Source organism: Monodelphis domestica, chromosome X (genome assembly GCF_027887165.1).
Source record: "Monodelphis domestica isolate mMonDom1 chromosome X, mMonDom1.pri, whole genome shotgun sequence".
Lineage (NCBI taxonomy): Eukaryota > Metazoa > Chordata > Mammalia > Didelphimorphia > Didelphidae > Monodelphis > Monodelphis domestica.
The window spans coordinates 34,889,527-34,904,003 of record NC_077235.1 but is presented as its reverse complement, the minus strand read 5'-3'; the positions used below and the strand labels follow the sequence as shown (position 1 = coordinate 34,904,003).

The following is a 14,477-nucleotide window of genomic DNA, read 5'->3' as shown; positions in this document are numbered from 1 at the left end:
CAGATTTGCAACTGTCAGATGGGGAACGTGTGGCTAAACAATCCTACCTCTGAGGCTACAAACACAGTGTGAGTCAACGCGTGATATGGCAACCCAGAAAACTAATGTAATTTTAGGTTGCCTGAAGAGAAGCAGAGTGTCCAGGACTAGGAAATGGCCATCTTACCGTCCTCTGCCCTGGGCAGTCCATAGCTGGAACATCGTGTTCAGTTCCAGGCATCCCATTCGAGGGAGGAGAGTCATCAGGAAGGTGTGGGGCTTCAAGATGAGGTCATAGAAGGATCTCTTTAAATAACTGGAGGGGAAGGGACATGGGGTGATAGGATACTGTCTCCCACGGAAAAAGAATGGACATTTCTTCTGCTTGGCCCTCGAGGGAGTGACAGGACCAAGCTGCAAAGAGGCAGGTTGAGGACAAAGGAGGAATCCTGAGTACTTTATATGTGCTGGGAATTCTGCTAAGCCCTGAGGATACAGATTCCGAAAGCTCCTGTTGTCTAAGAGCTCACATTCTAACAAGAAAAAGACAACACACGTGGGGGAGTGGTGGACTGGAGGTAATTGATAGGTCAGGGAAGACACTGGAATGCTGAGGTAATCCATGAGCCTATCGTTTGGTATACCCTTCCCAGTGCAGTGGTGTCCTGTTGATTTGATTACTGTACCCAAAGTCAGAAGTGGGACAATGTAGGGCAGAAAGTAGGAAAAACATCCATGGCACCTAGAGATGGTCTGTATAGACACAGAGATGGGTTGTGAAGCCTAAAAGTCTCACGTAAAGGACACTGGTCTGGTTCTAGGGTTCTGTGATTTCTAGCATCTAGATACTAACCATCTCTTTAATGAGTTCTAGAGTACTTGCCAGAAATTCTCCACATATGTATTCATTCTTTTCCTTTCCTCTCCCTCCTCTTAGTCATCTAAAGGATACCTCTTTTACCATCTCCCTACTTAGCTTGGCTATCAACTCCCGAGTATCCATTTTGTTCTGTCCTTGATCATTCCAGACATCAGTGCTTGGAACAGAAAAGGGAAGGTGGGAGTTGAGCAGCTTTGCCTTCTTTTGAGACATGGTACTTATTGTGGCTGAATCGCCCGCCCTGTTCTTACATGGTGGGATTGTCCTTTGATGTCTACCATCCATTGTGTGTTCCTACTTTAGTTGTCTTTCTATGACTGAAAAATTCTTATTCATCTGTAGGCTTTCTGAGCATCTGCAGAGGTCTCCTTAAACAGCTCCTGGTCTTCTTCATCCCAATTGCTTCTAGTTTATCTCAAGGATTTCCCATCCTGACTTCCCTCGTAAAATTGTAGGCCATGGGACCTATCTAGTTTGTCTCTAAATAGGCAGAGTTATCTTTGCTCTCACAGAAGTCTAAGTTCATGGCAGCCTAGGCCTGCCTTTCCTTTCCTTCTCTTCTCTCTATCACATTTTAACAGGGAGTGTTTGTTCCCACTCAGTAACCAGTTGGTGAGAATCTGATCCAGAACTGACAGCCTTCCCATTGGTTCCTTCAGCTTTTGAAGGAAGAAACTTAATCTGATTTAATGTTAAACTATGGAACCTTTTTTTTTTTTGCTAAGTTGTGCGTCCACGTTTGCTAAGAAGCCACATAACTATTTAGTTGTATAAAATGAAACTAAAATATTTTGTCAGTAAAACTATGAAAATGTCTAACTGTACGCGTATAGATAGAAAAACATGTTATTCGGTGTTTGAAGCATCTTACGTAATTTTCATCACGTTTGTTGTTGAATTTATCATGCTTACATACAGCAAGAGAAATTCCTTTTTATTCTTCACCTTGATTTTTTCTTTTAAACCCTTTTTGTCTTAGAATTGATACTAAGGATCAGTTCTAAGGTCACAGAGCAGTAAGGGCTGGGCAGTGACTTGCCCAGGGTGACATACCAAGGAAGTGTCTGAGGCTAAATTTGAACCCACGACCTGACTGTCCCCTTCATGTTGATTTTTTAAAATCTGTTGTGCTTGTTTTAACCCTTTAAAGATCTACAAATTATACATAATGCCAAAACAGCTAGAAATGAGGGGGGAAAGACAAGTTATCCCATAATGTGTTTTGTGGTACATTTTGAGCTGTCTCCATTACTGTTTCTCTTCTTATGGCTATTTAGTGTGACTTTAAGTCAGTTAGCATCTAAAAAGAAAAAAGTTGTTTTGCATTGCGAACTTACCCCCAGCTTACCTTTGCTGATTTGGGGGGGGGGGGGGAGAGAGAGACCAAGAATTCAGTGGGCATATTTTACAGAGTAGAAAGAGGTGGCCATCCTCCATCTGAGAATTTTTGCCTTGCAAATAGTTATCGGTTGGGTTTAAAAAACACAAAGTAATTCTGCCAGGATTTAGGTGAGAATATTCAACAATGTTCTTAGGCCTAATAAACGTAACTTTGTTTCTGTTGACTCACCAGATGCCTATTCACCAGAATCTTAAGGAGCTGCTTGCCATAAGATCAGAGCTTCAAAAGAGGGTGGAGGACTTACAGCGCGAAGCTGCTACGCGGTCTATTTCATCGTCTTCGGATCGGGGGTCCTCTCCTTCCCACTCCGTCACTCCAGTACACACGTCTGTTTGATGTGGCTTGGAAGCCAGAAATGCTTCTTAGAAGAGCATTGTCCATCCGTAGAATATATCTTACCGTACCATAAACCGCATCGACATCCCGCTCCCTCGCCATACATGCTGTTGTAAAAGGGGAGTTTTGTAATTGTTAGGGTAGCACTTTGTCTTTTTATATTCTCTATTGTGGTGTTTTCAATAACTGATCATTTGTGTGGCTGTTTGGACATCCTTAGCAGAACTCTGTTTTGTGAGCAACTGTGACTTCGTTTTGAATCGCCAACAATTTCTCAGTCTTTAAAGGGGTTCTTCTCACCGTCATACTGATTATATGAGAAAGCACGATGCCTTAGGCAGCTTTTGAGAAGCCAGCGCAAACGGTCTGTCATGTTTACCTTGAAGGCAGCTTTCAAGGTGGTTTTCAAAAGCAAATGCATTACAAATGGACATTTTGTACCTAAAGATCATGTGTCAGCCAGTTAAGTGACTTCTCTAAGGTTCTTTGATAAAACTTCAACCCACTTTTCAGGATTTTATGGGGAAAGAAATGACATTGTTACATTTGTAAGATGTCTTCTTGAAAGAATTCATTCTTGCCAAGTGATATATATATATATAGATACATGCACAAGATTTGCTTTCTTAAGAGCCATTCTTTTCCTGCTTTTTCACGTATAAAATGGACATGTTCATATTCCTTGTGAAGGTGTCAGAAAAATCAGGGTGTATACGAAACTGTTCTCGTTAAATCTCATGGTAGACTATGGTACATTTGGATCAGATCCTCAGAAATGGAGATATGAGTAGCATAGAAGCACTTTAAGTCTTGCAACATGCACACCAGGCTAGTATTATTTATTCGCATGGATATCAATGGGTTGTCCGCGGTTTCCTACCTTTCCAAACTGCTGATCACTAATTTCGTTTTCATATTATCTGTTGGATTGGATTCCTTTGAGCTGACATGATTACTTTCTCAGTATATATTTATAGCAAATATTTCTAACTTGATTGGAATGCCTTTTCTCAAGTTTTTTACAGTATATCTCCTGAATGTTATCCCTTTAAAGCAATCCTCAGACAGAGATGGAGTTTACAAAGTTTCTGTTTGTTTCTCCTTTTCATCCACTAAAGCAACTGGTTGTTTTAAAGCTAGTCGGTTCGTTTATGGGGAATGATCTGTGTAGTTACCTCACGTGGGAGCTTCCTCGAGTGTAGTCCAAACCAAATGACTGTGTGTGCTAGGTCGAGAGCTCTTAACGCCATCCCGTGATACTACATGTTTCTGCCCCATGCCAGTATAGTCCCATTTGCTCCTCATCTTCAGCGAAGTGCAGTACTCAGAACACCAACCAATGTTACCAGCTTAGAACCGAAAGATAAACTGTTCTTTAGCAAAGGAGAATGTATACTGTCCCAGGGAGACTTTAGTCGGCCAAAAATTACTGTACATTAACGACGACGTCCTGGTGACCTCATGTTGGAGAATCTGCTTTTTCAGTGTTTATACGAGTTAAATAATGGACAAATGAACATGTTTCAAGGGGTCCCAAAAGTCTTACCGTAGCCTGGATTTTCTGTTACATGAAGCGATTTCCTATTAGGGTGACAGAAACATATTTATATGAGGCTTAAAGAAACAACTCTTTGAGGGTTAGCCATGTCAGTGATGGTATTATTTTTTACTGGCTATGACACGTACCTGAATGGTATGTTTAATAAGGAAGATTGAAGGGAAATGAGTGCTTGATTTCAGCCAGTAGAATAAAAGTGATTGCTCGATGAGCTGATAAATGGCTACGGGATCATTTCTTCCATTTTATTTTTCAGTATGTGATGATAAAAAATGGTCAAGTGAAGCTTTTAAATTGGTAGCCTGTTGTGTTTGCCTTACTGGATGATCTGTCTAGACTGAAAACGAGTGGAGATTGTTTTTTTGGAAATTCATTTCCCTTTTTACTCCTTCCTGGAATGATTCAGTAGCGACATCAGCGACGGTAATCCTGTTAATGTACAGTAGGTTCTATGGCCCTTTTAATGAAAACCAGATCATTTAATCAGGTATGTTAGCTACTACTGACTAGATAGCCTTTTGGTGGGAGGAATAGAATCTGGAGAATGGACTCATTCCTAGCTCTCGCCTACAGCATGGACCTCACCATAGCAGACTGCATTGTTGAAGCCAGGGCGTGAATCCTGAGCACATCCTGGCTCCAAGGTGACTGTCTAGGTGAGGTTACCTACAGTCTAACAAAAATCTCTGCTAGAGATCTAATAAAAGCACAACAGAGCTGGGGGGGGGGGGGGGGGGGGGGCGGGTCTTCTGTGTCAAAAACCACTTGAATTTTCATTCTGTTATAGAAGGGGTTGCTTTTTATACTATTTGATTTTTAGGTGTATGAGAGTAAAAAATTGTGCAATTCAAGTTTTACAGTTGGTACCATATTGTATTTGCCTCATCTGAAAGTTTCATTCTAGAATTAAAATTGATATGTTTACTTTGGCATTTTTCTTTTTTGAAGTGTACTTGGGTTTGTGTCCTGTTACGGGGGAAAGAAGGTATCTGAACCGTGTTTGTCGGAGGTCCTGGGCATTTGGACTGTATTGTATTTGCTCGTCTCATTCTCAGTCCCTGGCCCCCCCCGTACCCTTTCCCTGTTGGCTAAAAGGACACCATCAACATTCTACAAATCCAGGATCAGAGCGCACTCTGGCAGAATCATTCCACAAAGGACAGAGTTCATGCAGTCTTTTCCCCCAAAGACCATGGCTGCATGGGCTTCTTCTTGGAAAGGCCTTTTAAAACCTGGTCTCTTGTGGGGACATACAGGAAGGATTCAGAAAGTTCAGGGACTCTGCTTTGGAAGTTTCCTAATAATGACGATAGCCTTAATGTTTGTAAAGCGCTTTACCATGTCATTTCATTTTATCCTCCCAACAACCTTGGAAGATAGCTGCCGTTATCATCTCCATTTTACAGGAGTGTGTACACCTATACACATACTCAAAAAATGTATGCATCCAGATTAGTAATTCAGCCCCGAAATGCCACTGCAGATACAGAAATGAAGCCCACATCAACTGCCAGGAAGATAGTTTTGTTGTTTTTTAAAAACCGAATACAAATCATAAATACCGATACTGAAATATAAGCAATTTGGGGTTGGAGTGAACGATTTGGAAGCAACAGAGCAAAAGAATGGTTTTTAAAAATAAGTTTCATTGTCTCTTCTTCTCTTTGAATCCTCTCGTAACGACAACAACAAAAATTGCTGAGCCAGCCCATGTAATCAGCCTTTTTTATAGCATGCAGTGCTCCCGCTTGCTACCAAAGGCAGGGAACCGAGTCTGCTCATTATTTCTGTGTACTCTCACCTTTAACGAGAATATCTTCGTGCTGCTTTCATTTACATGACGGTGATCGCTGTGGATACCGTTTTCCTGGGTCTGCATACTTCACTTTGCACCAGTTTCTTGCAAGGCTGGTACCTTCTCTGCAAATTCTATTTTAGAACTGTCTAGAGCATCAAGAGTTTGTGCGACTTCTCCAGGACGGTCAAGGGCAGGGCAAAAGTCCCCGGATTTTAAGTTCAGCTCTCGACCTACTCTGTCCTTTCCAGAATGGTTGCACCATTCACTTTAAAAATGTCCTTAGCAATGCATTGCTCGTCTTCTCATAACTACTCTCTAGGGCTGATTATTTCTTCTCCAGCAGATCTGACAGCCCTGCTTTCTCAAATTGGGAATCTCTAAAGCCATGGTTTGAGTGAGAGCTTTGTAGAATATTTTCGGGGGGGGCGGGGGGAAGTTACACCCTACTCTAGCTCTGCAGAATGGCATATTCTGGTCTCAACTTTCTTTCTTAAAGATGAGAGCAGTGCTGGGCCATTTGAATTGACTTACCTTGTCAGCTGAAGAGCTTTCTCTTGGCTTTCTTAAGAATGTCTTGTGAAATTGAAAGCCTGAAGTTTAAACACTACATTGCTTGGTAATTGTAACTTTCCACTTCAACAGTTAGTAGTATTGAAGGCAACTGGGTAGCTCCGTGGATTGAGAGCCAGGCCTAGAGACAGGAGGTCCTGGGTTCAAATGTGGCCTCAGACCCTTCCCAGCTGTGTGACCCTGGGCAAGTCCCTTCACCACCATTGCCTCACCCTTATCACTCTTCTGCCTTGGAGTCAATCCACAGTAGCGATTCTAAGATGGAAGGTAAGGATTTTTTTAATGTTAGTCCTTCATGGTTCAGTTTTAAGCTATTTTGTTCCTATTCTGAATAGATCTTAGATTTCAGCATGCAAGAACCCTTGGTGATTGGTTCAGATCTCTCACACAGAAGGAAAAGCAATGACTCTTGTGCCAAGTCACGTAGAGGCCCAGTGTGGACTGGAAGCCCAGATGGCCTTTGGCCAGTGATAGCACCAGATTTCTTCCAACTTAACAAACAGCTGGAAAAACGTTTGCATACTGGCCTTAGGCTCACGTTCTAGGATTGATTTTTTTTGTATCTGTTAGCAGCGTATTTGGTTTTCTGGCCAACAGAGCTGTTTCTGCTGGTTCATTTTCAGAGGATTAAGCGTGCATTCCCCAAAATGGGACTCCTCTTGCTGTCAACATTTTTTTTCTGAAGAGAAAACAGATCCGGAGGGTGTCCGGACATGGTGTTTTCTCTATCCACTAGGTAGGTGACATGCTTAAGTCAGTGTGTGCCCAGACAGGCTCCTTTAGAGATACTCCCTCGTACTGACAGGCGATGTTAATCTTGAAGTCCCAAGATGATAATACAGGCAAGGAAATCCAAACGATTCCCTTGGGCACCATTATCGACAAGTATGCTTTTTCTAAAAACACCTGCATTTCCCCCTTTAAGAAAGCCAAGGAAGGGGCGGCTTACACATGCTGAAAACTAACCATGCAGCCCAGCCCAAGGCCAGAAAAAAGGCCAGGTTTGGAGACCCTGAAAACTAGTCCAGTGGTGCGCTGGTAAGCTCTACTCAGGGGCCTCCTTGTTGCTCACTTGCATACCTGTTTCAGCCCAAGTTTCTCCGTTTCTTCCCTGCTTCTTTTTCTGTATTGCCGCTCACTCCCCAAGTTCCTCCCTTTGTCTTATTTTGTTTTTCCAACTGGACTGGAGAAAGAAAGGCCTGAGCTCCCTGGAGAGGAGGATTCCGTTGGAAGTACGAGAGAGCCGGCTGTATCTGCTAGTGCTACGGGAGCTGGAATCCCACTTCTCTGGGATTTCATAACCTTCACTTTAGAGACTTTTATTGCATAAAGGGGTTTGGCCGCTTCTCTCCGAGCAGATCGGGGTGAATGTGTGTGCCCCAAAGGGTTTTCAGGCAACAGAAGGAATCCAGTCCAGAAAAACTGATACCAATTAGAAGCCAGTTTTCCTATTCCGCAAAACAGCTTTTACTACAAATTAAATGAGTAAAATTACAAGCCTTGGAAACGACACGTGGACTTGGGTCTTTGGAGTCCTTGGGAAGGTTTCTTTGCCATTTGGGAGTATTTAAGTAGGAGAAGACCAAAAAAAGAGGAGTTAGAAGCTGTAGCAAAGAGAAGGACAATGGAGGAGCATCAGAGAGGAAATAGCGAGACTCACAAGCTAGCCTAGTCTTTGTCTAAAGGAATGCCTGTGTAAGGGTCGTTGTAGAAAACCAGCTTTCCCATTCAGCACCTAGACTCATATAAGGAAATAAAGGTCCAAATTAAAAAGGCTCCTGAAGACTCACAGGCCTGCTCTAGAAACAAAGACCAGGTACGAATGGCTCAAGCCATGCCCGGCACCACCACCACCACCACCATCCATGCAAGCAGACCTTGGAATGCAGCCATACTACTCAGAACCAATGCCCCTGGGCCTCAGAGTGGGGTCTGAGCACCACTCGGTCTCACTGTAAGAGTTCCTTGTGGCTGCGCTTTTCCATAAGCTCCTTCCCTCCCTCTTTCATCTTTTTCTTTTCAATTCTTTTCTCTATTTCTTCTTTTTCCTCTTCTCTCTGTCTCTCCTTTCTATCTCCTCTAGCTTCCTCTGGCTCTCACTTCTCTATCCTTTTGTTTTTCTAGTTCTCCTTATCTGTCCTTCCTCTTCTCCTCTTTACTTTCCATTCTCTCCTTTCTCTCATCTCCCACCTCTATTCTTTTAGCTTTCTCATTTCTCTCCCTATTTTTCACCTCTTCTCTGTCTCTCCATCTCTTCTAATTTCTCTCTCTCTCTCTCTCTCTCTCTCTCTCTCTCTCTCTCTCTCTCTCTCTCTCTCTCTCTCTCTCTCTCTCTCTCTCCCCTCCTCTCATCTCCTTTCTGCTCCTTTATGTCTCTTCTCACTCTTCTGCTAGAGGAGAGAGGGAAGATGAGAAAAGAAGAGGAGAGATAGGAGGAAAGAGGAAGCAAAGAGAGAGGAAAGAAAGGAGGGGATGTAATCAATCCTTAGTATTGATTCTAAAACAGAAGGTAAAGGGTTTTTGTTTAAGAAGAAAGAGAAGACAGACTGGGGAGAGAAGAGAGAGAAATGCAGAGTGAGGGAGGGTAGAGATAGAAGAATGTCAGGAGGGAGTAGAGATGAGAGCAGAGAGGTGGAGAAAAACAGTGGGGAGGGGAAAGGAGAAACAGGAGAGATAGAACAAAGATAAAGGAGAGAAAAGTAGAAAACAGATGGAGGAAGAGGAGAAAAGAAAAAAGCAGAGAGGAGAGAACAAGATAGGACAGCATCAATACTTAATTCCAATTCTAAGACATGCTAAGGAGCTTTCATGGGAGGAGAGGAAACACTTGAGGGATAAGAGCTGGGACAGGAAAGGAGAGAGAGGAAAGAAAGGAGACAGGAGACAGTGGAGAGGAGAAAGAGGAAGAGGGGAATGGAGATGGAAGAAGAGAGCAGAGAGGGGAGAGAAAGCAAAGAGAAGAAAGTGAAGAGAAGAAAAAGAGGAGAAAGCGGGGAGAGGAAAGGTGAGAGAAGAAGAAAAGCAGTGAGAGGAGAAGAGGGACAGATGGAGGAGAGGAGATAAAGCGTGAACAGAAAAAAAGGTAAAGGAAGAGAGCAATGAGACGAGAGGGAAAGGGAAGGAGTAAAGAGAATTAGGAAGTGACAGGTGAAATGAGACAGGAAAGGACAAATGAAATGTAGAAGGAAGAGAGGGGGAAAGTATGGAGAGAGGAGGGAATTGAAGCTTCCTTCCTCAACCTTTTCCCCTGACCTTCCACTGATCCATCCAGTCCTTTCAGGTTCTGAAACCCTTCTGCGTTGTAGCTTGCTTTGGCCCCCAGCCTCACTTTTCTTAGAAAACTCCTCTTTTTCCTCTATCCTTTTTTTCTCTTTCTCCTCTCACTGCCTCTGTTCTCCTACTTCTCCCTTCTCTCCATCTCCTTATTCCTTTTCTCTCCATTCTCCCTTTCTCTTTTCTACCACTCTCTTCTCTTCCATTTCCCATTCCTCCCTTTTCCTCTTTTCTCTATTTCACTTTTTCCTGTCTTCTTTCTCCTACATTCTCATTTTCTCTCCTGTCTCTTTCTCTTATCTCTCACTCTGTTGTTCCCACATTCTTTGGCAAGTCTTTCACCACAAAAAGCTGCAAGAAATATTTTGGTACATACTTAAAAGCTTCATTTATTCCCATACTCTCTAATGTTTTGAATCTTTTGTCAAAAACTCTTTCTGTACCTACTGATACACGTCTATCGTTTTTGTTGTTTTTCTTCACAACATGGATAGTAAAGCTCAGAGATTTCCCAGTACTAAGGCAGCCCTGAGTTCCTGGTATAAATCCCTTCTGGCCAGTATCTGATTTGGGGGACATATCACTATAGCCTCCTTGCCAGTACTTTATTTTAAATGGTTGCATCAATATTCATTAGGGAAATAATGGGCTAGAGCAGTGATGGTAAATCTGTGGCACACGTGCCAAAGATGGCATGCAGCTCGATCTCTGTGCGCACATGGCCTCCCTACTGCCCACCCTCAAAGTTCCTTACTAGAAAGACAGAGGGCCTCAGGTGGAGCTCCTCCCTTCCCCCTTTCCACCATACCTGAGGACATTGTTTCACCTCCCCCACCCCTCTGCCCAGCAGCTCAATGGGATTGCTTTCTCCCTCCCATTTGGGGAAAGGGGGCATACCCAGCATGTGGGGGGGGGGGGGAAGGGCAGTCATGTCACTTGGTCTGGAAATTGGGGTGGGGGTGGGGCCTAGCACTTTGCCTCTAAAAGGTTCGCCATCACTGGTCTAGTTTTGCCTTCCCGTTTATCAGGATCCAAACCATATTTGCATCATAGAAGGTATCCAAGAGGAGTCTTGCCTTGCTGATTTTTTCAAATACTTTTTATAGTATTAGAACGAATTGGTTTTTCAATGTTTGGTTGAATCCACTTGTAAATCCATTTGATCCTGGTTTTTTTCATTGATGGCTCATTCCATTTCTCATCCTTAAGATATCTTCAAGTATTCCAGTGCTTCTTCTATTAATCCAGGCTCTCTCTAGCTGTCTATATCCATATGTTTAAATGTTCACCACTTCATTTAGAATTGCTGGTTTTATTGGCATGGTAGTTGGGCAAACTAGCGCTTAAAAATTGCTTCAACTTAATTACTTGTGCATTTGACCTCTTCATTGTTTAAAAAATCAAATCAACCAATGGTTTAACTATTTTATTAGTTTTGTCATAAAATCAACTCCTAGTTTTACTCAGTTTTTAAACTTTATTGTTATTCATCTTTCCTTTGATTTTTCACTTCTACATTGGTGTTTAATTGGGAAGTTGGGGGATTTTTTAGGTTTGTTAAGTTGCATTCCTAATTCATTAATTTATTCTTTTCTTTTTTAATTGAGGTAAGCATTTATATATAAATTTTCCCACAAAATACTGCTTTGAGCACATCCAACTAATTCTGGTCTGTTGTCTCATTGCTGTAATTATCTGTAATGAAATTACTGTTTTTGTGATTTGTTTTTTTGACTCCCCTCATTCTTTAGGATTAAAGTATCAAATTTCCAAAGACTTTTTAACCCAGACATCAAAGGTCCTTTATTGAATGCAATTTTTATTGCATTATGGTCTGAAAAGAGTACATTAAATATTCCTGCACTTGTTTGTGAGGTTTTCATGCCCCATTTCTGGTCCATTTCTGCAGTGGTGCCCTAAACTATTGAGAAATGGTCAAGGAGAATCCAGCTTCCTCTCCTCTTCAGTTTGTTGTTTGTCTTCAGAATTTCCATCCCTTGTTTTCTTCATTATTTCTCTTCCCTTTCTAGTGATTCTAGACCTTTCTTTGGTTCTTGCTTTAGCCTTTCAGTCTCAGAGAATGAACAGTGTTTGAAGTGCTCTTCTGGGTTCTCGCTTCTAAACAGTTTTTGATGCTGGTTTTTTGCTGTGACAGAACTGGCTCTAGCTGGGCCTCTGCCACATGTCCTGCCCCCATTCCCTTAGTTCTCTGGTCCAGAAGCAGAAAATGCCATCACTTGGCCTGAGTAGCATATTTTTGCTGCTTACTTCTTTGGGCTTGGGAGGAAGGCAGAAAGAACAGTTGCCAACTCATCTAGTTTTAAGCCTGTTCGGGTCTTCGTGGCCAAGGCCATGGAGACAGATAAAGTTGCTTTTTTTGGAGAGGTCACGAGAACCAAAGAAAAAGTCTCTTCCTCCACTCTGAACCATGAAAACCCGTCCATCCCCCAAATATTAAGGTGCCTTGATTGAGTTTAAAGGATTCTTTATTAAAAGGGAAATGGTTGGACATGCAGGTCAGGGAGGGCCAAAGGAGAGGGTACAACGGGGCAGGGCTTACACCTTAAGGAAGATCAGTATCATTTCAGCTTACAGACCAAAAGAAGGAGGGGGGGTAGTCTTGGGAGGAGTTGGGGAGGAAAGATTTTCAGTCTCTTGCAGGGAGAGGCGGAACACAGAAGCAGGATTTTTCAGGATTTTTGGAAGCAATGGCGGACCACAAGGCTGATTTAATCCAGTTTAGGCTGCTTGCTTCAGGTACTTTGTTATGGACAAAGGTCAGCCAGCAACCACGGTGAATGGCATCTGGGAGCAGAGCAAAACTTTAGCAAAGATGTCTGGGTAGTGAGCTTACAACAGGTTCCCGACTGCCTCTCTACTGCACGCTGGCATCTGTGTAGTAAAGGAACACACAGAAAACAGATGTGTTAGTTTCAGGAGTAAGAAAAAAGATTTCTACACCATCTTGCTGGTTCCATTGGTCGATCTGGCTCATATGGAGAACCTAATACTTGAGGGTTTGCAAGCTCAGTATATGGACACTAAACACAGGCAAGCATCCATCATACTTACAGATGTGCCTGCCCTCAGGGATCATGACTGATTCCATGTTTCCAGGAGTTGAGGCCTCGTTGTATAGCTATTCCAATTTTACTGTGCTCAAAAATGTTCATTACATGCCTTCTCTGTGCAAAATGGTCTTTATAGACTTATGGGCCTTTCTGTCCTCAAACCCTATCACTTGGGGATCTTTGGATCAACCTGCCCTCTAGAAATACTGTTCTTAGGGGGAAGCTGGGTAGCTCAGTGGATTGAAAGCCAGACCAACAGAGGGGAGGTCTTAGTTCAAATCTGGCCTCAGACACTTCCCAGCTGTGTGACCCTGGGCAAGTCATTTAACCCCCACTGCCTAGCCCTGACCACTCTTCTGCCTTGGAATCAGTACTGATACCAATATTGATTCTAAGACAGATAGTAAGGGTTTTAAAAATAAAAAAGAAATACCGTACTTAGCTTGCCCTGGGACTTTGTGCTGTGGTTCTCCTTGCATAGTGTGGCCACTCTTTGTCTTCTTGGTGGCCATACTCCAGGAGGGTTTTATGACTTGAAAGAGCTGAATGGATGACCAGGTCAGAGGAGAAGGCTGAGGGAGCTGTTAAGTTAGAATTCATCCACTCATGTCTCTTCTCCTTTCTCTTCTGTTTCCTCTTTTTTTCCCGCCCCCTCACCATTCACCTCTACTTCTCCCTTCTCCTCTCACGTCCTTGAAAGAATGAACAGTGAAGACCTTTCTCTTCTCTCTTCTCTCCTTTTTGCTAGAATGGTGAGGAGAAAGGAGTCATGGGGATATCTCTCTCTTGTCTCTCTTTTCTGTCTCTCCCCCTCTCCTCCTTTAACAGTGAGGTAGGACGTGGGTGGGAAGACAAATAAGAGTTAAGTAAGTTATCCTGTAAGTATATTCTATCTTCTCTGGATCTGGGGAGATGAATATAGAGAGAAGATAGTGAATGAAAAGAGGAGATAATACAAAAGAGGGAAGACAGAGAATAGAGGGAAGACAGAGAATAGTGATAAAGAGGGAAGATAGAAAGAGGAGAGACAAAATAGACTATGGAGATAAAGTAGAGAAGAGAAAAGAAGAGTTGAGAGTATAATAGAAATAGAGGAGAGATAGAAGAGACAGAAGGGAAGCAGGGAAACATAATGAGAAGAGACAGATATGAGAGAGAGGGGAGGAGGGAAGAGGAAACAGGAAGAGAGATGAGATAGTGAGTGTAGAAAATTGAGATGAAGAAAAACAACTGCCTGAATACATGGGTTGAGGTGATATGGTTGGGGATGTAGACTCTAAATGAACATCCTAATGTAAACACCAACAACATGGAAATAGGGTCTGATCAAGGACACAAGTAACATCCAATGAAATTGCATGTTGGCTGTGGGAAGGGTGGGGTGAGGGGAGAGAGGGAAATATGATTCTTGTAACCAAGGAATAATGTTCTAAATTGACTAAATAAATTAATTAAAAAAGAAAAAGAAAAATGAGATGAGGAACAGATGGAGTGATAAGGAAGATAAAAGAGATAGCAGACAAAAGAGAGAGAATAGATGGGAATATGAAGATAGAGAAGAGGGAGAGATCTTTTGACCTTCCAGATGAATTTTATTAGTTTTTTTCTGG

General features: G+C 42.5%; 2 protein-coding genes across 21 annotated transcripts in view; one reads left to right on the top strand and one right to left on the bottom strand.

The window, feature by feature from the left end:
• MTMR1 (myotubularin related protein 1) overlaps window positions 1-5,079 on the top strand; it is a 65,389-nt gene extending 60,310 nt beyond the window's left edge. For all 7 annotated transcript variants that reach the window (XM_056809827.1, XM_056809829.1, XM_056809830.1 and 4 more), the window contains one exon: window positions 2,433-5,079. In XM_056809827.1, the coding sequence (XP_056665805.1) occupies window positions 2,433-2,597 (165 nt within the window). In that variant the 3' untranslated portion in view covers window positions 2,598-5,079. The remainder of the gene's footprint in view (window positions 1-2,432) is intronic.
• A 7,185-nt stretch (window positions 5,080-12,264) lies between these two features.
• The window catches only part of CD99L2 (CD99 molecule like 2), a 150,920-nt gene continuing 148,707 nt past the window's right edge, over window positions 12,265-14,477 (bottom strand). For 7 of the 14 annotated variants that reach the window (XR_008914779.1, XR_474689.3, XR_008914778.1 and 4 more), the window contains one exon: window positions 12,265-12,688. Coding sequence is in view for 11 of the 14 variants with exons in the window: in XM_056809823.1 (XP_056665801.1) it covers window positions 12,672-12,688 (17 nt within the window). In the remaining 3 variants the exon portion in view is untranslated. Of the gene's footprint in view, window positions 12,689-13,300; window positions 13,612-14,477 lie in introns of those variants that run through there. The other 7 variants (XM_007507284.3, XM_007507280.3, XM_056809821.1 and 4 more) reach the window with 5 other exon arrangements.